Source organism: Embiotoca jacksoni, unplaced genomic scaffold (genome assembly GCF_022577435.1).
Source record: "Embiotoca jacksoni isolate LCO1_2020_lvr unplaced genomic scaffold, fEmbJac1.0.p SCAF_5, whole genome shotgun sequence".
Lineage (NCBI taxonomy): Eukaryota > Metazoa > Chordata > Actinopteri > Embiotocidae > Embiotoca > Embiotoca jacksoni.
This window is the reverse complement of record NW_027185403.1, coordinates 3,233,400-3,258,091: the sequence shown is the minus strand read 5'-3', so window position 1 is coordinate 3,258,091 and position 24,692 is coordinate 3,233,400. Positions and strand designations below refer to the sequence as shown.

General features: G+C 37.1%; 5 protein-coding genes and 1 long non-coding RNA gene across 6 annotated transcripts; all 6 read right to left on the bottom strand.

Annotated features, from left to right (window-relative positions):
• Window positions 1–438: 438 nt before the first annotated feature.
• Window positions 439–1,296, bottom strand: LOC138211779 (uncharacterized). The gene is made up of 3 exons (XR_011179353.1): window positions 1,189–1,296; window positions 800–867; window positions 439–695 (listed from the first exon to the last, which is right to left on the bottom strand). It is a non-coding gene; the product is annotated as an uncharacterized lncRNA (long non-coding RNA).
• An 80-nt stretch (window positions 1,297–1,376) lies between these two features.
• On the bottom strand, window positions 1,377–2,744 carry LOC138211584 (uncharacterized). The gene is made up of 3 exons (XM_069171542.1): window positions 2,702–2,744; window positions 1,863–2,180; window positions 1,377–1,762 (listed from the first exon to the last, which is right to left on the bottom strand). The coding sequence occupies exons 1-3, from the start codon at window positions 2,742–2,744 to the stop codon at window positions 1,377–1,379; spliced, it is 747 nt and encodes a 248-aa protein (XP_069027643.1).
• Window positions 2,745–6,666: 3,922 nt separating this feature from the next.
• On the bottom strand, window positions 6,667–8,720 carry LOC138211583 (uncharacterized). The gene is made up of 3 exons (XM_069171541.1): window positions 8,705–8,720; window positions 7,132–7,449; window positions 6,667–7,040 (listed from the first exon to the last, which is right to left on the bottom strand). The coding sequence occupies exons 1-3, from the start codon at window positions 8,718–8,720 to the stop codon at window positions 6,667–6,669; spliced, it is 708 nt and encodes a 235-aa protein (XP_069027642.1).
• A 1,866-nt stretch (window positions 8,721–10,586) lies between these two features.
• Window positions 10,587–14,124, bottom strand: LOC138211581 (signal-regulatory protein beta-2-like). Its single transcript, XM_069171540.1, has 6 exons — window positions 14,088–14,124; window positions 12,137–12,454; window positions 11,652–11,999; window positions 11,424–11,540; window positions 11,035–11,102; window positions 10,587–10,930 (listed from the first exon to the last, which is right to left on the bottom strand). The coding sequence occupies exons 1-6, from the start codon at window positions 14,122–14,124 to the stop codon at window positions 10,811–10,813; spliced, it is 1,008 nt and encodes a 335-aa protein (XP_069027641.1). The 3' UTR covers window positions 10,587–10,810.
• Window positions 14,125–16,945: 2,821 nt separating this feature from the next.
• Window positions 16,946–18,959, bottom strand: LOC138211579 (signal-regulatory protein beta-2-like). The gene is made up of 3 exons (XM_069171536.1): window positions 18,944–18,959; window positions 17,412–17,729; window positions 16,946–17,319 (listed from the first exon to the last, which is right to left on the bottom strand). Exons 1-3 carry the CDS (start codon window positions 18,957–18,959, stop codon window positions 16,946–16,948), a joined length of 708 nt encoding a protein of 235 aa, XP_069027637.1.
• Window positions 18,960–20,876: 1,917 nt separating this feature from the next.
• LOC138211578 (uncharacterized) lies at window positions 20,877–23,206 on the bottom strand. The gene is made up of 6 exons (XM_069171535.1): window positions 23,164–23,206; window positions 22,330–22,647; window positions 21,876–22,223; window positions 21,648–21,764; window positions 21,259–21,320; window positions 20,877–21,154 (listed from the first exon to the last, which is right to left on the bottom strand). The coding sequence occupies exons 1-6, from the start codon at window positions 23,204–23,206 to the stop codon at window positions 21,035–21,037; spliced, it is 1,008 nt and encodes a 335-aa protein (XP_069027636.1). The 3' UTR covers window positions 20,877–21,034.
• Between the last annotated feature and the right edge of the window lie 1,486 nt (window positions 23,207–24,692).

Genomic DNA, 24,692 nt, shown 5'->3' with positions numbered 1-24,692 from the left:
CAAAGGAAATTTCTTAAGAGGCTTCAGCACACTGACAGGATGCAGTAGAATGAAAAGGTGTTTATATTATCAGTCTGTATAAAGCCATTGTTAAGTTTTTTATTATTTTGACAGAATAAATGGTTTTCAGTCTAAAAACACGGGTCGGATATCTGCATCCTACATGGTATTATAAAATCTTTTTATCGAACTAGATTAAATTGCCGTTGAAAGTTGACCAGATTTCTCCTTTAGCCCGCTCGTCTGTCTTTCTCCTCTCGTTTGCGTTCATAAACTGATTTCAAACAAAAAACTCAGAAAGACATTTCATATAATAAACTTTAAATGAAAAAAAACAAGACAAGACAGTGAGTCAATACAGTTAAAAACCAGGGATGGAAAATGCATCAAAACTATCTTTACGCTTTGAGAGCCCAAATATTATCGCCGATGAAGCAACTGAACTCTGTTAATATGGAATATTTCTGAATATTTAGCTAAGATAGAAAAATAAAAAGTCTAAAGAGTCAGTACAGGAACTGTATCATGTGAGGTTTAATTCATAATTCAGGAGATGCTCCACATGGTCACCGGTGTCAGTGTTTAACTTGAGAGTAGACACAGTCCTCGGCAAACTCTCTCTTCTTTCTCCCTCTTGTTGCTTTTCTTTCAGAGAAATTTAATGGCGCATAGTTCAGATTGTGTTCAGCTTCAGTCTGTGGTGAATAAAACAATTAACAAATTAGTTGGAAAGACTGATATGCTGATTTGGAGACATATATTTACAGAATAATAATTTTCATTTGTCAATTTAACTTACAGTATCGTCTATTGGTTGTCGCGAGGAATCTTTTTGTGCTTCTGAAAGAGCACTTTCCGTTTCTAAAGCTAAAACCAAATTATAATATCAAAAATATAATCAATAAATGCACTTTTCCCTCACAGTATAAAGTCATAGAATACAAATCATTAGGAGCAATGAATGATATAATATAGCAAAGAAGACTATGTTTAAAAAACTACTACTACTTTACATCAATTTCTTAAATATGCACAATGACTGAGCCCTGATGATTTTACAATAGTACTTGAAAAGGCTTGTCTGAGCTTGTGTTTAAAATACATGTATAACATATAATTATTATACATTTAATAATATAAATGTCACAGGAGAATTTTAGTCTTTCCAACACTTTTAGCTTCACTCACCTCTCCACTGTTCACATACTCTTAGCTTGCAGATGAGAACAACATTTCCAATGACAGAAATGGCCAAACAGACGATTAATATCACCCTCTCAATTAATACTGAATGTGTTGTTTGAGCTAGAAAACAAACAAAACAACAAATTCAGTGCTTCTTAACTGCCATATTGTTCACAATGGTATCAACATAATTAGAGGATGTCTGATATTACTGAACTCAAAATCTTACCAAGGTGCAGCTTAGATATGTTTCCAAATAATATCCTTCCGCATGTGGCCACAGCACAGTAGTAAGTCTCAGCATCAGAGGAGCTGATGTTCTTAGAGAAGCGATAAATGCAGCTCTTCTGAGCGTCAGATTTCTCGTCACATTCATTATTTCTATTTCCGTCAGTGTAGATGGTGTCTGGATGAGACTCATCTGATCCGACTCTGAACCAGAATACACTGTGATGTCCTGGACATTTCATGTGCTCAGGGTCAGAGAGGATTGAACACTGGAGAGTTGCTGAGTCTCGGCCTGGACCTGATGCTGTCGGCCACTGAGTGACGGTGTAGTTTGATGTCTGACTGTTTCCTGTGTAATAAAAATGGCAGTAACACAGTTGGCGTTTTTTTCGAATGTGCATAGAAACACAAGTCTGTATAAAAAAAAAAAAAAAAAATCACATTATTACCTTTTATTAACAAATATGTCCCAATCCAGTCAGTGTTAATCCAATCTGTGCTTGTACAGTGATACATCCCCTCATCCTCCTGGACTGTCCTCAGAATGGTCAGGTTGCTAAAACCGCCATAAAGATGTGCTTGGATTGTTGATTGAGGAAACTCTGGTTCAAACGTACTTGTCGATGTCAAGAGTGTCACAATTAATTTAAGATTATCCCCGGCGCTCTGCTTGTACCATTGGAATCGTACGGAGCTAAATTTGAGTAAAGCACATGTCAAGGTCACTGGTTCTCCGATCTGAACTGTCGTTATTGGAACCAACGTATCTGAATTAAAAGAAAACAGAAAAACATTAAATAAAGGAGAGTGAAAAATCTCTAATGCACAGAATTTTTGGCTTGAAAAAAAGCAGCACTTACATGCTCGATGAAAAAAAAGCAATGCAATCCATAACACGACCATCATGACATTGATCTCTTCATGGGGATGTAGTTGGTATCTCAGTGAGTAAAGGAGGTGAGACAGTTGTGATAAGTCAGACTTTAAAAAGCATCTGATTGGTTGTGACAGAATGAGCACACTTCCTGCCACATATTGTGTGATTCAGGGCTTTGAGAAGCATATCACCTCTCTTTCCTTTTGTTGCAATGATTCAGATTTTTGACTTTTGACTCTTTTGAGACAGATTTGTCTATCTCTGGGTGGTTGGTTGTCTTTGTCCTTGGAGATACAAGCAAGCAACACAGCAGCAAGCAAAGCAGTATTTTAAAGGAGAGATTAAAACATTAGTGCAAGAAATGACACTTAAAATATATACTGTATTTGAAAACAAGCTCCATATACTTACGCCCCACTCTGAGCATCAGCAGTAAGTGAAATATGATCATCATTTTCCGATTAATCCACTCGTGTCTGCATCTACATTAGAACATATCATACATTGATTTGCCTTAATATGTACTCGCAAAAAGTGGGAGGGAACAATTTTAGAACGATCTGATTGGCCACTCGATACGCTGGTGCTTCGCTGTACTACCACAGTGGAAATAATACCAACTATCTTTCCAACCTAAACACATGAAACAACAGCAGCAGTAAGCTTTTGTTTCATGTGTCTATAACTCTCACAGAGAGATCAACTACGTGCGAACCCAAACACTCTTGGTCACAACATTGCCAAGAAGATTTAGACTTTTCAGGTTAAGCTGTTTGGGACGAACACACGTATCCTCTACCTGAAACAGCATTTTATATTGTGGGGATTAGAGATTAAGAGAATTTTCATTTACAAAAATATTTCTAGCAGCATAGTTCAACATATCCTAATTTTGAATCGCTTTTCATCAGAATATCTTTCTTTGGAGCTTGAATTGAGTAAAGCTCAAGACTGGATCCTACATTTATGATGATGCAACTCAAAAGTATTCATTCATTCATTAGAGCTTCCTTGAGTAGTACATTACTGCATCTTTTAAGACTGAACTGAATATACTGTAAATATTGAAACCTGAAGTGAAAGTTCATGAAGCTTTGTGTCTATAGCGCTGTTCTTAAAGTCCAGGGATGGGTTTAGATTGGGCTTGATTTCCTCTGTATAACCCATGCCAATACATTTTGATTAAAAATAGTTTGTCTGTATTTCTGAATGGGACACAAACTACAAAAGAGAAGCAGCTATTTGTTCTTTCTTGACATCAATGTCACCATTCAGTGAAAGTGAAATGATTCAACAAATAGAGAATAACATTCACATTGAATGTTTTTCCACACCGATTAAGATGTCCTTTTAAAAGGGCCCTGGCATTACCAGACTTCAAATTTAAATGCACCACATGTAACATATTCACATATGTACACCTAATAGTAAATCCTACAACACTGTTTGTAGCACTTAGTTAAAAAGGAATTTAGTTGCTCTGTTTTATTTCTGTGAACTTAATAAATATAAATCCAACCTTTTGCCACAATGATACACAAAGAACAAGGAGCCATCTCCAATATTTAAGCCAGCCAATTCAGAAGCTGCATGTCATCAATGATGACACGCCCACTCTGCCTGTCAGTCACTTCATCAGGAAGTGAGAAGCATGTAGAGTTGGGAGGTGGCTGCGGTCACACCCTCCTTCCTCTACTCTCCCTTCAGAGCATCACTCTCACATTATCACATAAACAAATTCACCTGGAAGAGATCACAAGTTTCTGACTCAACTGGTCCATGTAATGATGTGAGGGAGAAAACTTTTTTAAACCTGAACAAAGACCTGACAGTGAGACAGCATGAGAGAATATACAAAGTGTTGTTTTTTTCTCCGTGAAAAAAATGCTTTTGGTTGCAGTAAAATAATCAAAACCAAAAGTGACTGACATGGACGAATCCTGAGTGACTCAGCTTCACTACAGTAGTGACAGGAACAGCTGACAATATCATGCAGTCAGGTAATACATAAGAGACTCTAGCATAAAAAACACGAGGGCCTTTTTTTTCCTGTCTCGCTCTCTCTTTTAATTTCACAAAGCTGGACCACTGCTTATCAATTATTACTGATCTTTTAAGCAAAGGCAGGACTTTGACTGTAAAGTTACAACAAATAGGATTGACAGCACTGCTTGTTTAGTCCATTTCTTGGTGCAGTGATGCAGTGGAAACAATAAATCAATAAAATCACATTAAAATTAAAATAACACTAAAAATAACATATTTCAAAACTGCAGATGCAAATAATTGTAGATTGTATCTTTGAAACACACAGGAAAATATATCAGATACTATTTGTATTTTAAATAACAAGCAACTCAAACTAAAACTAAAATTAACCTGCTGAAGCCTCGTAGCTCCTCTCTCACTTCATATCCGGTTGAAGCGCACAGTCAGGTCTGATCTGAGTAAGCAGCTTCAGTGGTTGGTCAAAGGGTGGAGGAACGGCCCACCACAGCTTTTGTCTGCCACTGTAGCTTTACTTATTGCTGTCATGACAGAAATGCAGAAGTCCTTTACAAAGTGCAGTGAGACTAGAAAGAATGATGGTCTTTATTGATCTGAATACATAAGTTAAAACAGAGAGATTAATTATGTTTAAAAGAGATGCATGAAAAATCTTTCAGGCTTTGAGATCTCCACATCTCTTGACTTTCTGTGGTTTTGGTGATATTTCCTCTCACTTCTACCCTGCAACAGACCCCTAAAACCTGCAGGTGAACACAGACGTGGTAGCTTTTTTTTTTTTTTTTTTTACAGACGTCCTGTTTCCTTTCTCTATCAATTTGACCATCACAATTCGCCCCAAAATTACAGACTATTTGAAATGTTATATACGTGATTCTCTCTAGGATATTATACAAATAAAACCTACAAATTAAGGCTTAGACAAAACAGAAAGAACAGCTTGCCCTCAAGTTTGTTTATATGTTATTACTTATCTGTACTAAAGTTAGACACTAATATGTCCAATAAATCAGTCTGATTTTATTTAGAGCAGCAAAAATATGTGAAGCTGACATCAGGACAACTTTTGTTGGTTCGTACGAGGGTGAATCAGAAAGTTCAGAGTGTTCCTGTTGCACGTGAACAAAGCGCAGCACAGTAATGTGCATGGAGCAGAGGGAGGTTATAACTTCCAGGAGTAAGAATTCCAATTGTCTGTGTTCTGGTTCACATCAGGCTATCGGTTCGTAACAGTCATTGTTAAAATTGAACAAAAAAAACTTATCCTGAAGTGTAAATGTATTGAATGCTATATACTTTGATTGAAGGAATAATCACATTATTAAATTATTTTTAAATCCCTGTGATTTTAACAAGATTACAAACCTGATAAACACCCATTTTGCACAATTTAAATGTTGAACTGATTTCCGTGACGTTAGTAAGTGTTTAGAAAGACAAACAGATCACACCAGCAGCAACAGTTTGGCACTAGAAAGTATGTTTTATTTGTAATTTTTACGTGAAAAAGATGAATTCTGTGTAAATACATTTAAACAAAAGAACACAAATCTGAATTAAGATGATACACAGTATAGTATGTACAGTACTGCAACATAAATGATGCCCTTTAGCTAGTTTATCAACTTGATTATTCAAAGCAAATGAACACCAAGCATGTGTTAACAGTCTAATCCAACCCCAAAGCCTTGACAGAAGTGTAGATCTTCTCTCTCTCTGCTTTCCCATTCTTTACTGCATTTCTTTCAGCTTTCATCATGGTAAAGATGACAGCAGAATAAATCCATGTGTCCTCATCTGTCTGACAAAATATATGAAAAAAAAAAAAAACATGAGCAATATCAAAACCTTTATTGACTTGATGAGATACAAAAATAAATAAAAGTGCTTTACCAGTTGATGTTTCTGTCCAACCTGTGTTTTCTGCAAGCCAACAGCAGCTGGATAACAAAAAATAACATACAGTACATAACAATAAATGAAGGTTCAATCATTTAAATTTCATTGTCCAGAGAAAATATGAGTAACTTCTTTTACCTTTGCAAGTATCACTCTTGTTTTTCTTGATGGCGTGAATGAGGACAGCAATAACAATCAGACTTATAGCCAAGACAGCACAGAGGAGAAAAATAACTGTACTGTCCTCCTGTGAACACGTGCATCCTACAACAGAATGAGAAGAAAGAAACAATGAAAGTCAAAGACAGTGGTTAGATGATTGGAAAAAGTAAAATTACTACTAGTAAATTTTGCATGAAAAATCAGACACTTGAAAATTGTAATATTTTCATAAACAACAAATTGAGTGCTTCTTAACAGCATTACCATTATTTCCCACATTGTGAGTATCAACATTATTAGAGTATGTCTTATATTACTGAACTCAAAATCTTACCAAGGTGCAGCTTAGATATGTTTCCAAATAATATCCTTCCGCATGTGGCCACAGCACAGTAGTAAGTCCCAGCATCAGAGGAGCTGATGTTCTTAGAGAAGCGATAAACGCAGCTCTTCTGAGCATCAGATTCCTCGTCACATTCATTATTTCTATTTCCGTCAGTGTAGATGGTGTCTGGATGAGACTCATCTGATCCGACTCTGAACCAGAACACACTGTGATGTCCTGGACACTTCACGTGCTCAGGGTCAGAGAGGATTGAACACTGGAGAGTTGCTGAGTCTCGGCCTGGACCTGATGCTGTCGGCCACTGAGTGACAGTGTAGTTTGATGTCTGACTGTTTCCTGTGTAATAAAAATTGCAGTAACACAGTTGGCATTTTTTTCAAATGTGCATAGAAACACAAATCCGTAAAAAAAAAAATCACATTATTACCTTTTACTAACAAATATGTCCCATTCCATTGAGGTTCAATGAACTCTGTGCTTGTACAGTGATACATCCCCTCATCTTCCTGGACTGTCCTCAGAATGGTCAGGTTGCTAAAACCGCCATAAAGATGTACTTGCATTCTTGATTGAGGAAACTCTGGTTCAAATGCACTTGTAGATATCAAGAGTGTCACAATTAATTTAAGATTATCCCCGGCGCTCTGCTTGTACCATTGGAATCCTACAGAGCTGAATTTGAGTAAAGAACATGTCAAGTTCACTGGTTCTCCGAGCTGAACTGTCGTTACTGGAACCAGCGTATCTGAATTAAAAGAAAACAGAAAGACATTAAATAAAGGAGTGTGAAAAATCTGTAAAGCACAGAATTTTTGGCTGGAAAAAAAAGCAGCATTTACATGCTCGATGAAAAAAAAGCAATGCAATCCATAACACGACCATCATGACATTGAAGTCTTCATGGGGATGGAGTTAGTGTTTCAGTGAGATGGTTGTGATAAGTCAGACTTTAAAAAGCATCTGATTGGTTGTGACAGAATGAGCACACTTCCTGCCACATTTTGTGTGATCCTGGGCTTCGAGAGGCATATCACATGTTTCCTTTTGCTGCGATGATTCAGATTTTTCACTTTTCACTTTGACCCAGATTTGTCTATCTCTGGGTGGTTGGTTGTCTTTGTCCTTGGAGCTACAAGCAAGCAACGCAGTAGCAAGCAAAGCAGTATTTTAAAGGAGAGATTAACAGGCTGGATCTTTCTGACATCATGTCCTTCACAGGAACAAAAGCTCAAACAACATCCCCTGTCCAAGAGAGATGGTGTAGCCTCACAAAAACCAGAGCTACTGTCCATTTCATGGCAAACCATCCAGCAGTTGTTGAGATACTTCAATCAAAATCACACGTTGACCTTCCTGTCTCACTCTCTTTTTCAATCTAACAAAGCTGGTCTTGTACGGCTGCAATGTGCTTCACTTGGTATATTGATGGACTTGCAGTCAGTCCAGATCCATTGTAAATAAATCAATACCATAATTACATTGAATTTAAATGAAAAACAAACCTAGTATGAATATTGCTTATTATATGATAACAGATGCATATGGATGTTGATGCCTGGAACTACAAAACATAAGAATGATAGACATCATTTGTACTTTAAAATACAATTGATAAGTTCAACCAAATTTAGTCAGCTGAATGCTCTTGTAGCCCTGCTTTCCAATATCCATACTAGCATACTATTTAGTAGGCCAAAAAAAAGATTTAATATGTATCAATACATAGTATGTTAGATGTAGGATGCCAAAAGTACCAGTATGTCCTACTACATCCGGTCGTATTTTGCAGTATGCAGGCCAGCATGGTACTCGAGCTGCTCTGACTCACAATCCTTTGCGCAGCAGAAGATACGTCACAACGACTGAGCGGCCGAGACAGTTGATGGCGCTAATGCTCCGCCCAGAAGAGATAGCAGAAGAAGAAGAAGAAGAAGAAGAAGAAGAAGAAGAAGAAGAAGAAGAAGAAGAAGAAGAAGAAGGGGCATTAAAAGGAATCTTACTTGTTCTAAATCGCATCCTTTTTCTTTTTACTACAAACGTCGCGCTACGGATCGTGACGGATATGACAAAGTGCATCAAAGTTCAAGACACATTTTTTATGATGGAGTAGTATGTCCCAATTGTATACATACTACATGCAACAGTATATACTTTTGAAGGGAAGCTGTCGTCCATACTAAAAGTAAAAAGAAATCGTATGCGATCCGGAACGCAGGGTTTGTTTTGTAGAGGAGATGAGAGGAGGAGAGCCGTGCTGACTGTAAACGAGGAGTTATTTGTGTTAATAAAGCCAGATTTGTCTGAAAAGACTAACTTCATGCTGTCAATGCTTTCAGCACAGCTTCTGCTGATGACATTTTTTGAGGAATAATCTCAGGAATTAAAAAAAATTGCAAGCTCCCACAAATATTGCAGAGTTTGCTTGAATTTGCTTTAATTATTGCGATCGCAAGATCGGGATTTCCTGGAGGGACTGAAACCATCACTTTGTTATTACCCCTAGAAATTAGAACAAAACACAAACAGAAGTACTGGTGCTGTTGTTGAATGGAGGGGAGAGGAGACGTTGCCAGCTGTGCAGTAGTTATTTGTTGAAATATTTTATGATGGACCAGAATGATGAATCACTCGAGCAACAGGACAATAATGTCAAAGATAAAATGAAGCATGGCTCAGAATACTGTAATGAAGGCAGAGTCTCAATTTGGCCACGTTAGAGCGGACTTTGTCTGATTGAATATTTATTTAATAATGAACATTTCCAACAATTAAATTAGTTTCAAAAGAAGTCCACACACTAACTTTCACGTGGTATTTATACTTATACATATTTAGTGTAAGTCCAGGGCCTTTAAACTGTGGAAAATGTAATTAGCGTTTTAGGCTACGATAAAATACAAATATTTGTAGAACAAATATGAAAAGGGCTGTTTTGTATCACATTCAGTTGCACATGCTTGCAGCAGTCAATTTTTTTTTCCTTCTCTCTCCATCGTTTCTCATCTCAGAGAATTGCTCGAGAGATTGTGGCATATGTGGCAATGACAACAGTGAATATTTATTCACGTGTTCGACGGGAAAAATCAGTGCACACTAGAACTGTGTTGTAACTGAACCAAATCTGTTAGGTGGATAACGTGAATCTTAGTGGGAGGGGTTCAGGAAGTAGAAATTGGTGGAGGCTGTGGCTATAACCTGTGGGTTAGTGTTTTGGTGACAAGGATTACATGTAATGCTTTTCTTTCCGTTATTCCAAGTTACTGAACGTAAACGTTGGCAGTAATCAGGAGGTGATACAAACTCTTAGTTTGAGGTAATCTTGAGAGGAAGGCTTGTTTCCAACATGCAAAATATGGCAATTTATTAAGATATGGGTCAAAGGTTGGATAATAGCTCATAGGTGAGCAGTGTGGATAACAGGTTGTTACCAGAAGAGAATTGTAAAAACTCCACAAACACAATAACAATCAACCAACATGTGGCTTTGTCAGCATCTCTAATGAGCAAACATTTTGTGTAATGAAACGTCACAAAGGAAATTTCTTGAGAGGCTTCAGCACACTGACAGGATGCAGTAGAATGAAAAGGTGTTTATATTATCAGAGTCTGTATAAAGCCATTCTTAAGTTTTTTATTATTTTGACAGAATAAATGGTTTTCAGTCTAAAAACACGGGTCGGATATCTGCACACTACATGGTATTATAAAATCTTTAAATCCAACTCGATTAAATTGCCGTCAAAAGTTGACCAGATTTCTCCTTTAGCCCGCTCGTCTGTCTTTCTCCTCCTGTTTACGTTCATAAAACGGTTGCAAACATAAAATTCAGAAAGACATTTCATGTAATAAATTTTAATTGAAAAAAAAAACACAAGACAGTGAGTCAATACAGTTAAAAACCAGGGATGGAAAATGCAACAAAACTATCTTTACGCTTTGAGAGCCCAAATATTGTCGGCGATGAAGCAACTGAACTCTGTTAACACGGAATATTTCTGAATATTTAGCTAAGATAGAAAAATAAAAAGTCCAAACAATCAGTACAGGAACTGTATCATGCGAGGTTTAATTCATAATTCAGGAGATGCTCCACATGGTCACCGGTGTCAGTGTTTAACTTGAGAGTAGACACAGTCCTCGGCAAACTCTCTCTTCTTTCTCCCTCTTGTTGCTTTTCTTTCAGAGAAATTTAGTGGCGCATAGTTCAGATTGTGTTCAGCTTCAGTCTGTGGTGAATAAAACAATTAACAAATGAGTTGGAAAGACTGATATGCTGATTTGGAGACATATATTTACAGAATAATAATTTGCATTTGTCATTTTAACTTACAGTATCGTCTATTGGTTGTTGTGAGGAGTCTTTTTGTGTTTCTGAAAGAGCACTTTCCGTTCCTGAAGCTGAAAACAAATTATAATAACAAAAATATAATCAATAAATGCACTTTTCCCTCACAGAATAAAGTCGTAGAATACAAATCATTAGGAGCAATGAATGATATAATATAGCAAAGAAGACTATGTTTAAAAAACTACTGCTACTTTACATCAATTTCTTAAATATGCACAATGACTGAGCCCTGATGATTTTATAATAGTACTTGAAAAGGTTTGTCTGATCTTATGTTTAAAATGCATGTATAACATATAATTATTATACATTTAATAATATAAATATCACAGGAGAATGTTCGTTTTTCCAACACTTTTAACTTCACTCACCTCTCCACTGTTCACATACTCTTAGCTTGCAGATGAGAACAACATTTCCAATGACAGAAATGGCCAAAAAGACGATTAATATCACCCTCTCAATTAAAACTGAATGTGTTGATTGAGCTAGAAAACAAAACAAAAACAACAACTTCAGTGCTTCTTAACAGCCATATTGTTCACAATGGTATCAAAATAATTTGAATATGTCTTATATTATTGAACATAAAATCTTACCAAGGTGCAGCTTAGATATGTTTCCAAATAATATCCTTCCACATGTGGCCACAGCACAGTAGTAAGTCCCAGCATCAGAGGAGCTGATGTTCTTAGAGAAGCGATAAACGCAGCTATTCTGAGCGTCAGATTTCTCGTCACATTCATTATTTCTATTTCCGTCAGTGTAGATGGTGTCTGGATGAGACTCATCTGATCCGACTCTGAACCAGAACACACTGTGATGTCCTGGACACTTCATGTGCTCAAGGTCAGAGAGGATTGAACACTGGAGAGTTGCTGAGTCTCGGCCTGGACCTGATGCTGTCGGCCACTGAGTGACGGTGTAGTTTGATGTCTGACTGTTTCCTGTGTAATAAAAATTGCAGTAACACAGTTGGCGTTTTTTTTCAAATGTGCATAGAAACACAAGTCTGTATATATGTATATATATATATATATATATATATATATATATATATATATATATAAAATGACATTATTACCTTTTACTAACAAATATGTCCCATTCCATTCAGTGTTAAAGAAGTCTGCGTTTGTACAGTGATACATCCCCTCATCCTCCTGGACTGTCCTCAGAATGGTCAGGTTGCTAAAACCGTCATGACGATGTGCTTGGAATCTTGATTGAGGAAACTCTGGTTCAAACGCACTTGTAGATGTCAAGAGTGTCACAATTAATTTAAGATTATCCCCGGCGCTCTGCTTGTACCATTTGAACTGTTTGTCGCTGAATTTGAGTAAAGAACATGTCAAGGTCACTGGTTCTCCGAGCTGAACTGTCGTTACTGGAACCAGCGTATCTGAATTAAAAGAAAACAGAAAAACATTAAATAAAGGAGTGTGAAAAATCTCTATTGCACAGAATTTTTGGCCGGAAAAAAAGCAGCACTTACATGCTCGATGAAAAAAAAGCAATGCAATCCATAACACGACCATCATGACATTGATGTCTTCATGGGGATATAGTTGGTATCATAGTGAGTAAAGGAGGTGAGACAGTTGTGATAAGTCAGACTTTAAAAAGCATCTGATTGGTTGTGACAGAATGAGCACACTTCCTGCCACATATTGTGTGATTCAGGGCTTTGAGAAGCATATCACCTCTCTTTCCTTTTGTTGCAATGATTCAGATTTTTGACTTTTGACTCTTTTGAGACAGATTTGTCTATCTCTGGGTGGTTGGTTGTCTTTGTCCTTGGAGATACAAGCAAGCAACACAGCAGCAAGCAAAGCAGTATTTTAAAGGAGAGATTAAAACGTTAGTGCAAGAAATGACACGTAAAATATATACTGTATTTGAAAACAAGCTCTATATACTTACGCCCCACTCTGAGCATCAGCAGTAAGTGAAATATGATCATCAATTTCTGATTAATCCACTCGTGTCTGCATCTACATTAGAACATATCATACATTGATTTGACTTTATATGTACTCGCAAAAAGTGGGAGGGAACAATTTTAGAACGATCTGATTGGCCACTCAATATGTTGGTGCTTCGCTGTACTACCACAGTGGAAATAATACCGACTATCTTTCTAACCTAAACACATGAAACAACAGCAGCAGTAAGCTTTTGTTTCATGTGTCTGTAACTCTCACAGAGAGATCAACTACGTGCGAACCCAAACACTCTTGGTCACAACATTGCCAAGAAGATTTAGACTTTTCAGATCAAGCTGTTTGGGACGAACACACGTATCCTCCACCTGAAACAGCATTTTATATTGTGGGGATTAGAGATTAAGAGAATTTTCATTTACAAAAATATTTTTAGCAGCATAGTTCAACATATCCTGATTTTGAATCGCTTTTCATCAGAATATCTTTCTTTGGAGCTTGAATTGAGTAAAGCTCCAGACTGGATCCTACATTTATGATGATGCAACTGAAAAGTATTCATTCATTCAATAGAGCTTCCTTGAGTAGTACATAACTGCATCTTTTAAGACTGAACTGAATATACTGTAAATATTGAAAACTGAAGTGAAAGTTCATGAAGCTTTGTGTCTATAGCGCTGTTCTTAAAGTCCAGGGATGGGTTTAGATTGGGCTTGATTTCCTCTGTATAATCTACGCCAATACATTTTGATTAAAAATAGTTTGTCTGTATTTCCGAATGGGACACAAACTACAAAAGAGAAGCAGCTATTTGCTCTTTCTTGACATCAATGTCACCATTCAGTGAAAGTGAAATGATTCAACAAATAGAGAATGACATTCACATTGAATGTTTTTCCACACCGATTAAGATGTCCTTTTAAAAGGTCCCTGGCATTACCAGACTTCAAATTTAAATGCACCACATGTAACATATTCACATATGTACATACACCTAATAGTAAATCCTACAACACTGTTTGTAGCACTTAGTTAAAAAGGAATTTAGTTGCTCTGTTTTATTTCTGTGAACTTAATAAACATGAATCCAACCTTTTGCCACAATGATACACAAAGAACAAGGAGCCATCTCCAATATTTAAGCCAGCCAATTCAGAAGCTGCACGTCATCAATGATGACCCGCCCACTCTGCCTGTCAGTCACTTCATCAGGAAGAGAGAAGCATGCAGAGTTGGGAGGTGGTTGCAGTCACACCCTCCTTCCTCTACTCTCCCTTCAAAGCATCACTCTCACATTATCACATAAACAAATTCACCTGGAAGAGATCACAAGTTTCTGACTCAGCTGGTCCATGTAATGATGTGAGGGAGAAAACTCTTGTAAACCTGAACAAAGACCTGACAGTGAGGCAGCATGAGAGAATATACAAAGTGTTGTTTTTTTCTCCGTGAAAAAAATGCTTTTGGTTGCAGTAAAATAATCAAAACCAAAAGTGACTGACATGGACGAATCCTGAGTGACTCAGCTTCACTACAGTAGTGACAGGAACAGCTGACAATATCATGCAGTCAAGTAGTACATAAGAGACTCTAGCATAAAAAACACGAGGGCCTTTTTTTTCCTGTCTCGCTCTCTCTTTTAATTTCACAAAGCTGGACCACTGCTTGTCAATTATTACTGATCTTTTAAGCAAAGGCAGGACTTTGACTGTAAAGTTACAACAAATAGGATTGACAGCACTGCTTGTTTAGTCCATTTCTTGGTGCAGTGATGCAGTGGAAACAATAAATCAATAAAATCACATTAAAATTAAAATAACACTAAAAATAACATATTTCAAAACTGCAGATGCAAATAATTGTAGATTGTATCTTTGAAACACACACAGAAAATATACATCAGATACTATTTGTACTTTAAATAACAAGCAACTCAAACTAAACCTAAAATTAGCCTGCTGAAGCCTCGTAGCTCCTCTCTCACTTCATATCCGGTTGAAGCGCACAGTCAGGTTTGATCTGAGTAAACAACTTCAGTGGTTGGTCAAAGGGTGGAGGAACGGCCCACCACAGCTTTTGTCTGCGACAGTAGCTTTACTTATTGCTGTCATGACAGAAATGCAGAAGTCCTTTACAAAGTGCAGTGAGACTAGAAAGAATGATGGTCTTTATTGATCTCAATACACAAGTTAAAACATAGAAATTAATTATGTTTAAAAGAGATGCATGAAAAATCTTTCAGGCTTTGAGATCTCCACATCTCTATGACTTTCTGTGGTTTTGGTGATATTTCCTCTCACTTCTACCCTGCAACAGGCCCCTAAAACCTGCAGGTGAACACAGACGTGGTAGCTTTTTTTTTTTTTTTTTACAGACGTCCTATTTCCTTTCTCTATCAATTTGACCATCACAATTCGCCCCAAAATTACAGAATATTTGAAATGTTATATACGTGATTCTCTCTAGGATATTATACAAATAAAACCTACAAATTAAGGCTTAGACAAAACAGAAAGAACAGCTTGCCCTCAACTTTGTTTATATGTTATTACTTATCTGTACTAAAGTTAGACACTAATATGTCCAATAAATCAGTCTGATTTTATTTAGAGCAGCAAAAATATGTGAAGCTGACATCAGGACAACTTTTGTTGGTTTGTACGAGGATGAATCAGAAAGTTCAGAGTGTTCCTGTTGCACGTGAACAAAGCGCAGCACAGTAACGTGCATGGAGCTGAGGGAGGCTATAACTTCCAGGAGTAAGTATTCCAATTGTCTGCGTTCTGGTTCACATCAGGCTATCGGTTCGTAACAGTCATTGTTAAAATTGAACAAAAAAAACTTATCCTGAAGTGTAAATATATTGAATGTTATATACTTTGCTTGAAGGAATAATCGCATTACTAAATTATTTTTAAATCCCTGTGATGTTAACAAGATTACAAACCTGATAAACACCTGTTTTGCGCAATTTAAATGTTGAACTGATTTCCGTGACGTTCGTAAGTGTTTAGAAAGACAAACAGATCACACCAGCAGCAACAGTTTGGCACTAGAAAGTGTGTTTTATTTGTAATTTTTACGTGAAAAAGATGAATTCTGTGTAAATACATTTAAACAAAAGAACACAAATCTGAATTAAGATGATACACAGTATAGTATGTACAGTACTGCAACATAAAGGAAGCCCTTTAGCTAGTTTATCAACTTGATTATTCAAAGCAAATGAACACCAAGCATGTGTTAACAGTCTAATCCAACCCCAAAGCCTTGACAGCAGTGTAGATCTTCTCTCTCTCTGCTTTCCCATCCTTTACTGCATTTCTTTCAGCTTTCATCATGGTAAAGATGACAGCAGAATGAATCCATGTGTCCTCATCTGTCTGACAAAATAGATGAAAAAAAAACAAAAACATGAGCAATATCAAAACCTTTATTGACTTGATGAGATACAAAACAATAAAAGTGCTTTACCAGTTGATGTTTCTGTCCAACCTGTGTTTTCTGCAAGCCAACAGCAGCTGGATAACAAAAAATAACATACAGTACATGACAATAACTGAAGGTTCAATCATTTAAATTTCATTGTCCAGAGAAAATATGAGTAACTTCTTTTACCTTTGCAAGTATCACTCTTGTTTTTCTTGATGGCGTGAATGAGGACAGCAATAACAATCAGACTTATAGCCAAGACAGCACAGAGGAGAAAAATAACTGTACTGTCCTCCTGTGAACACGTGCATCCTACAACAGAATGAGAAGAAAGAAACAATGAAAGTCATAGACAGTGGTTAGATGATTGGAAAAAGTAAAATTACTACTAATAAATTTTGCATGAAAAATCAGACACTTGAAAATTGTAATATTTTCATAAACAACAAATTGAGTGCTTCTTAACAGCATTACCATTATTTCCCACATTGTGAGTATCAACATTATTAGAGTATGTCTTATATTACTGAACTCAAAATCTTACCAAGGTGCAGCTTAGATATGTTTCCAAATAATATCCTTCCGCATGTGGCCACAGCACAGTAGTAAGTCCCAGCATCAGAGGAGCTGATGTTCTTAGAGAAGCGATAAACGCAGCTCTTCTGAGCATCAGATTCCTCGTCACATTCATTATTTCTATTTCCGTCAGTGTAGATGGTGTCTGGATGAGACTCATCTGATCCGACTCTGAACCAGAACACACTGTGATGTCCTGGACACTTCATGTGCTCAGGGTCAGAGAGGATTGAACACTGGAGAGTTGCTGAGTCTCGGCCTGGACCTGATGCTGTCGGCCACTGAGTGACGGTGTAGTTTGATGTCTGACTGTTTCCTGTGTAATAAAAATTGCAGTAACACAGTTGGCATTTTTTTCAAATGTGCATGGAAACACAAATCCGTAAAAAAAAAAATTCACATTATTACCTTTTACTAACAAATATGTCCCATTCCATTGAGGTTCAATGAAGTCTGCGGTTGTACAATGATACATCCCCTCATCCTCCTGGGCTGTCCTCAGAATGGTCAGGTTGCTAAAACCGCCATAAAGATGTACTTGCATTCTTGATTGAGGAAACTCTGGTTCAAATGCACTTGTAGATATCAAGAGTGTCACAATTAATTTAAGATTATCCCCGGCGCTCTGCTTGTACCATTGGAATCCTACAGAGCTGAATTTGAGTAAAGAACATGTCAAGTTCACTGGTTCTCCGAGCTGAACTGTCGTTACTGGAACCAGCGTATCTGAATTAAAAGAAAACAGAAAGACATTAAATAAAGGAGTGTGAAAAATCTCTAAAGCACAGAATTTTTGGCTGGAAAAAAAGCAGCATTTACATGCTCGATGAAAAAAAAGCAATGCAATCCATAACACGACCATCATGACATTGAAGTCTTCATGGGGATGTAGTAAGTGTTTCAGTGAGATGGTTGTGATAAGTCAGACTTTAAAAAGCATCTGATTGGTTGTGACAGAATGAGCACATTTCCTGCCACATTTTGTGTGATCCTGGGCTTCGAGAGGCATATCACCTGTTTCCTTTTGCTGCGATGATTCAGATTTTTCACTTTTCACTTTGACCCAGATTTGTCTATCTCTGGGTGGTTGGTTGTCTTTGTCCTTGGAGCTACAAGCAAGCAACGCAGTAGCAAGCAAAGCAGTATTTTAAAGGAGAGATTAACAGGCTGGATCTTTCTGACATCATGTCCTTCACAGGAACAAAAGCTCAAACAACATCCCCTGTCCAAGAGAGATGGTGTAGCTTCACAAAAACCAGAGCTACTGTCCATTTCATGGCAAACCATCCAGCAGTTGTTGAGATACTTCAATCAAAATCACACGTTGACCTTCCTGTCTCACTCTCTTTTTCAATCTAACAAAGCTGGTCTTGTACGGCTGCACTGTGCTTCACTTAGTATATTGATGGACTTGAAGTCAGTCCAGATCCATTGTAAATAAATCAATAACATAATTACATTGAATTTAAATGAAAAACAAACCTAGTATGAATATTGCTTATTATATTATAACAGATGCATATGGATGTTGATGCCTGGAACTACAAAACACGAGAATGATAGACATCATTAGTACGTTAAAATACAATTGATAAGTTCAACCAAATTTAGTCAGCTGAAAGCTCTTGTAGCCCTGCGTTCCAACATCCATACTAGCATACTGTTTAGTAGGCCAAAAAAAGATTTAATATGTATCAATACATAGTATGTTAGATGTAGGATGCCAAAAGTACCAGGATGTCCTATTACATCCGGTCGTATTTTGCAGTATGCAGGCCAGCATGGTACTCGAGCTGCTCTGACTCACAATCCTTTGCGCAGCAGAAGATACGTCACATCGACTGAGCCGCCAAGACAGTTGATGGCGCTAATGCTCCGCCCACAAGAGATAGCAGAAGAAGAAGAAGAAGAAGAAGAAGGGGCATTAAAAGGAATCTTACTTGTTCTAAATCGCATCCTTTTTCTTTTTACTACAAACGTTGTGCTACGGATCGTGACGGATATAACAAAGTGCATCAAAGTTCAAGACACATTTTTTATGATGGAGTAGTATGTCCCAATTGTATACATACTACATGCAACAGTATATACGTTTTAAGGGAAGCTGTCGTACATACTAAAAGTAAAAAGAAATCGTATGCGATCCGGAACACAGGGTTTGTTTTGTTGAGGAGATGAGAGGAGGAGAGTCGTGCTGACTGTAAACGAGGAGTTATTTGTGTTAATAAAGCCAGATTTGTCTGAAAAGACTTACTTCATGCTGTCAATGCTTTCAGCACAGCTTCTGCTGAAGACATTTGTTGAGGAATAATTGCAGGAATCAAAAAAAAATTGCAAGCTCCCGCAAATATTGCAGAGTTTGCTTGAATTTGCGTTAAATATTGCTATCGCAAGATCGGGATTTCCTGGAGGGACTGAAACAATCCCTTTGTTATTACCCCTAGAAATTAGAACAAAACACAAACAAAAGTACTGGTGCTGTTGTTGAATGGAGAGGAGAGGAGAGGAGACGTTGCCAGCTGTGCAGTAGTTATTTGTTGAAATATTTTATGATGGACCAGAATGACGAATCACTCGAGCAACAGGACAATAATGTCAAAGATAAAATGAAGCATGGCTCAGAATACTGTAATGAAGGCAGAGTCTCTATTTGGCCACATTAAAGCGGACTTTTTCTAAATGGGTATTTATTTATAATGAACATTTCCCACAATTAAATTAGTTTCAAAAGAAGTCCACACACTAACTTTCACATGGTATTTATACTTATACATATTTAGTGTAAGTCCAGGGCCTTTAAACTACGGAAAATGTAATTAGCATTTTAGGCTACGATAAAATACAAATATTTGTAGAACAAATACAAAAAGGGCTGTTTTGTATCACATTCAGTTGCACGTGCTTGCAGCAGTCAATCTCTTTTTTCTTTCTCTCTCCATTGTTTGTCACCTCAGAGAATTGCTCGAGAGATTGTGGCATATGTGGCAATGATATCAGTTAATATTTATTCATGTATTCGATGGGAACAATCAGTGCACACTAGAACTGTGTGTTGTAACTGAACCAAATCTGTTAGGTGGATAACGTGAATCTTAGTGGGAGGGGTTCAGGAAGTAGAAATTGGCGGAGTCTGTGGCTATAACCTGTGGGTTAGTGTTTTGGTGACAAGGATTACATGTAATGCTTTTCTTTCCGTTATTCCAAGTTACTGAACGTAAACGTTGGCAGTAATCAGGAAGTGATACCAACTCTAAGTTTGAGGTATTCTTGCAAAATATGGCAATTTATTAAGATTTGGGTCATAGGTTGGATCATAGATCATAGGTCAGCAGTGTGGATAACAGGTTGTTATGAGAAGAAAATTGTAAAAACTCCACAAACACAATTACAATCAACCAACATGTGGCTTTGTCAGCATCTCTAATGAGCAAACATTTTGTGTAATGAAACGTCACAAAGGAAATTTCTTGAGAGGCTTCAGCACACTGACAGGATGCAGTAGAATGCAAAGGTGTTTATATTATCAGAGTCTGTATAAAGCCATTGTTAAGTTTTCTATTATTTTGACAGAATAAATGGTTTTCAGTCTAAAAACACGGGTCGAATATCTGCACACTACATGGTATTATAAAATCTTTAAATCCAACTTGATGAAATTGTTGTCAAAAGTTGACCAGATTTCTCCTTTAGCCTGCTCGTCTGTCTTTCTCCTCTAGTTTACGTTCATAAAACGGTTGCAAACATAAAACTCAGAAAGACATTTCATATAATAAACTTTAAATGAAAAAAAACAAGACAAGACAGTGAGTCAATACAGTTAAAAACCAGGGATGGAAAATGCATCAAAACTATCTTTACGCTTTGAGAGCCCAAATATTGTCGGCGATGAAGCAACTGAACTCTGTTAACACGGAATATTTCTGAATATTTAGCTAAGATAGAAAAATAAAAAGTCTGAACAATCAATACAGGAACTGTATCATGTGAGGTTTAATTCATAATTCAGGAGATTCTCCACATGGTCACCGGTGTCAGTGTTTAACTTGAGAGTAGACACAGTCCTCGGCAAACTCTCTCTTCTTTCTCCCTCTTGTTGCTTTTCTTTCAGAGAAATTTAGTGGCGCATAGTTCAGATTGTGTTCAGCTTCAGTCTGTGGTGAATAAAACAATTAACAAATTAGTTGTAAAGACTGACAAGCTGATTAGGAGACATATCTTTACAGAATAAAATGTTTAATTTGTCATTTTAACTTACAGTATCGTCTATTGGTTGTCGCGAGGAATCTTTTTGTGCTTCTGAAAGAGCACTTTGGGTTCCTAAAGGTAAAAAAATATTATAATTATAAAAACATAATCAATTCGTGCACTTTTCCCTCACAGTATAAAGTCAGAGAATACAAATCATTAGGAGCAATGAATGATATAAATTAGCAAGGAAGACTATGTTTAAAAAACTATTGCTACTTTACATCAATTTCTTAAATATGCACAATGACTGAGCCCCAATGATTTTATAATAGTACTTGAAAAGGTTTGTCTGATCTTATGTTTAAAATGCATGTATAACATATAATTATTATACATTTAATAATATAAATGTCACAGGAGAATGTTCGTCTTTCCAACACTTTTAGCTTCACTCACCTCTCCACTGTTCACATACTCTTAGCTTGCAGATGAGAACAACATTTCCAATGACAGAAATGGCCAAACAGACGATTAATATCACCCTCTCAATTAATACTGAATGTGTTGATTGAGCTAGAAAACAAAACAAAAACAACAAATTCAGTGCTTCTTAACTGCCATATTGTTCACAATGGTATCAACATTATTAGAGTATGTCTTATATTACTGAACTCAAAATCTTACCAAGCTGCAGCCTAGATATGTTTCCAAATAATATCCTTCCACATGTGGCCACAGCACAGTAGTAAGTCCCAGCATCAGAGGAGCTGATGTTCTTAGAGAAGCGATGAACGCAGCTCTTCTGAGCGTCAGATTTCTCGTCACATTCATTGTTTCTATTTCCGTCAGTGTAGATGGTGTCTGGATGAGACTCATCTGATCCGACTCTGAACCAGAACACACTGTGATGTCCTGGACACTTCATGTGCTCAGGGTCAGAGAGGATTGAACACTGGAGAGTTGCTGAGTCTCGGCCTGGACCTGATGCTGTCGGCCACTGAGTGACGGTGTAGTTTGATGTCTGACTGTTTCCTGTGTAATAAAAATTGCAGTAACACAGTTGGCATTTTTTTCAAATATGCATAGAAACACAAGTCTGTACATATATATACATATATATATAAAAAGACATTATTACCTTTTACGAACAAATATGTCCCAATCCATTCAGTGTCATACCAGTCTGCGCTTCCACAGTGATACATCCCCTCATCCTCCTGGACTGTCCTCAGAATGGTCAGGTTGCTAAAACCGTCATGACGATGTGCTTGGATTCTTGATTGAGGAAACTCTGGTTCAAACGCACTTGTAGATGTCAAGAGTGTCACAATTAATTTAAGATTATCCCCGGCGCTCTGCTTGTACCATTTGAACTGTTTGTCGCTGAATTTGAGTAAAGAACATGTCAAGGTCACTGGTTCTCCGAGCTGAACTGTCGTTACTGGAACCAGCGTATCTGAATTAAAAGAAAACAGAAAAACATTAAATAAAGGAGTGTGAAAAATCTCTAAAGCACAGAATTTTTGGCCGGAAAAAAAACAGCACTTACATGCTCGATGAAAAAAAAGCAATGCAATCCATAACACGATCATCATGACATTGATGTCTGCATGGGGATGTAGTTGGTATCTCAGTGAGGAAAGGAGGTGAGACAGTTGTGATAAGTCAGACTTTAAAAAGCATCTGATTGGTTGTGACAGAATGAGCACACTTCCTGCCACATATTGTGTGATCCTGGGCTTTGAGAAGCATATCACCTCTGTTTCCTTTTGTTGCAATGTTTCAGATTTTTCACTTTTTACTGTTTTGAGACAGATTTGTCTATCTCTGGGTGGTTGGTTGTCTTTGTCCTTGGAGATACAAGCAAGCAACGCAGCAGCAAGCAAAGCAGGATTTTAAAGGAGAGATTAAAACGTTAGTGCAAGAAATGACACTGAAAATATATATTTGAAAACAAGCTCTATATACTTACGCCCCACTCTGAGCATCAGCAGTAAGTGAAATATGGTCATCATTTTCCGATTAATCCACTCGTGTCTGCATCTACATTAGAACATATCATAGTTTGATTTGCCTTAATATGTACTCGCAATAAGTGGGAGGGAACAATTTTAAAACGATCTGATTGGCCACTCGATACGCTGGTGCTTCGCTGTACAACCACAGTGGAAATAATATCAACTATCTTTCTAACGTAAACACATGAAACAACTGCAACAGTAAGCTTTTGTTTCATGTGTCTATAACTCTCACAGAGAGATCAACTACGTGCGAACCCAAACACTCTTGGTCACAACATTGCCAAGAAGATTTAGACTTTTCAGATCAAGCTGTTTTGGACGAACACACGTATCCTCCACCTGAAACAGCATTTTATATTGTGGGGATCATATATTCAGAGAATATCTATCTACAAAAATATTTCTAGCAGCATAGTTCAACATATCCTGATTTTGAATCGCTTTTCATCAGAATATCTTTCTTTGGAGCTTGAATTGAGTCAAGCTCCAGACTGGATCCTACATTTATGATAATGCAACTCAAAAGTATTCATTCATTCATTAGAGCTTCCTTGAGTAGTACATAACTGCATCTTTTAAGACTGAACTGAATATACTGTAAATATTGAAACCTGAAGTGAAAGTTCATGAAGCTTTGTGTCTATAGCGCTGTTCTTAAAGTCCAGGGATGGGTTTAGATTGGGCTTGATTTCCTCTGTATAACCCATGCCAATACATTTTGATTAAAAATAGTTTGTCTGTATTTCTGAATGGGACACAAACTACAAAAGAGAAGCAGCTATTTGCTCTTTCTTGACATCAATGTCACCATTCAGTGAAAGTGAAATGATTCAACAAATAGAGAATAACATTCACATTGAATGTTTTTCCACATCGATTAAGATGTCATTTTAAAAGTGCCCTGGCATTACCAGACTTCAAATTTAAATGAACCACATGTAACATATTCACATATTCACATATGTACATACACCTAATAGTAAATCCTACAACACTGTTTGTAGCACTTAGTTAAAAAGGAATTTAGTTGCTGTTTTATTTCTGTGAACTTAATAAATATGAATCCAACCTTTTGCCACAATGATACACAATGAGCCATCTCCAATATTTAAGCCAGCCAATTAGGAAGCTGCACGTCATCAATGATGACCCGCCCACTCTGCCTGTCAGTCACTTCATCAGGAAGAGAGAAGCATGCAGAGTTGGGAGGTGGCTGCGGTCACACCCTCCTTCCTCTACTCTCCCTTCAGAGCATCACTCTCACATTATCATAGAAACATATTGACCTGGAAGAGATCACAAGTTTCTGACTCAACTGGTCCACGTAATGATGTGAGGGAGAAAACTCTTGTAAACCTGAACAAAGACCTGACAGTGAGGCAGCATGAGAGAATATACAAAGTGTTGTTTTTTTCTCCGTGAAAAAAATGCTTTTGGTGACAGTAAAATAATCAAAACCAAAAGTGACTGACATGGACGA

Bases quoted from the DNA above. Each gene is read 5' to 3' on its own strand.
- LOC138211584 (XM_069171542.1), bottom strand. From the start codon at position 2,744: ATGATGATCATATTTCACTTACTGCTGATGCTCAGAGTGGGGC. The intron at 2,181-2,701 runs GTAAGTATATGG...CTTTTAATTCAG, and splicing joins GCTGATGCTCAGAGTGGGGC to ATACGTTGGTTCCAATAACG. The intron at 1,763-1,862 runs GTAATAATGTGA...TTTATTACACAG, and splicing joins GACATATTTGTTAATAAAAG to GAAACAGTCAGACATCAAAC.
- LOC138211581 (XM_069171540.1), bottom strand. From the start codon at position 14,124: ATGGCTCCTTGTTCTTTGTGTATCATTGTGGCAAAAG. The intron at 12,000-12,136 runs GTAATAATGTCA...TTTATTACACAG, and splicing joins GACATATTTGTTAGTAAAAG to GAAACAGTCAGACATCAAAC. The intron at 11,103-11,423 runs GTGAGTGAAGTT...ATTTGTTTTCAG, and splicing joins AGTATGTGAACAGTGGAGAG to CTTCAGGAACGGAAAGTGCT.
- LOC138211579 (XM_069171536.1), bottom strand. The intron at 17,320-17,411 runs GTAATAATGTGA...TTTATTACACAG, and splicing joins GACATATTTGTTAGTAAAAG to GAAACAGTCAGACATCAAAC.
- LOC138211583 (XM_069171541.1), bottom strand. The intron at 7,041-7,131 runs GTAATAATGTGA...TTTATTACACAG, and splicing joins GACATATTTGTTAGTAAAAG to GAAACAGTCAGACATCAAAC.
- LOC138211578 (XM_069171535.1), bottom strand. From the start codon at position 23,206: ATGATGACCATATTTCACTTACTGCTGATGCTCAGAGTGGGGC. The intron at 22,648-23,163 runs GTAAGTATATAG...CTTTTAATTCAG, and splicing joins GCTGATGCTCAGAGTGGGGC to ATACGCTGGTTCCAGTAACG. The intron at 21,155-21,258 runs GTAAGTTAAAAT...TATTCACCACAG, and splicing joins GACAACCAATAGACGATACT to ACTGAAGCTGAACACAATCT.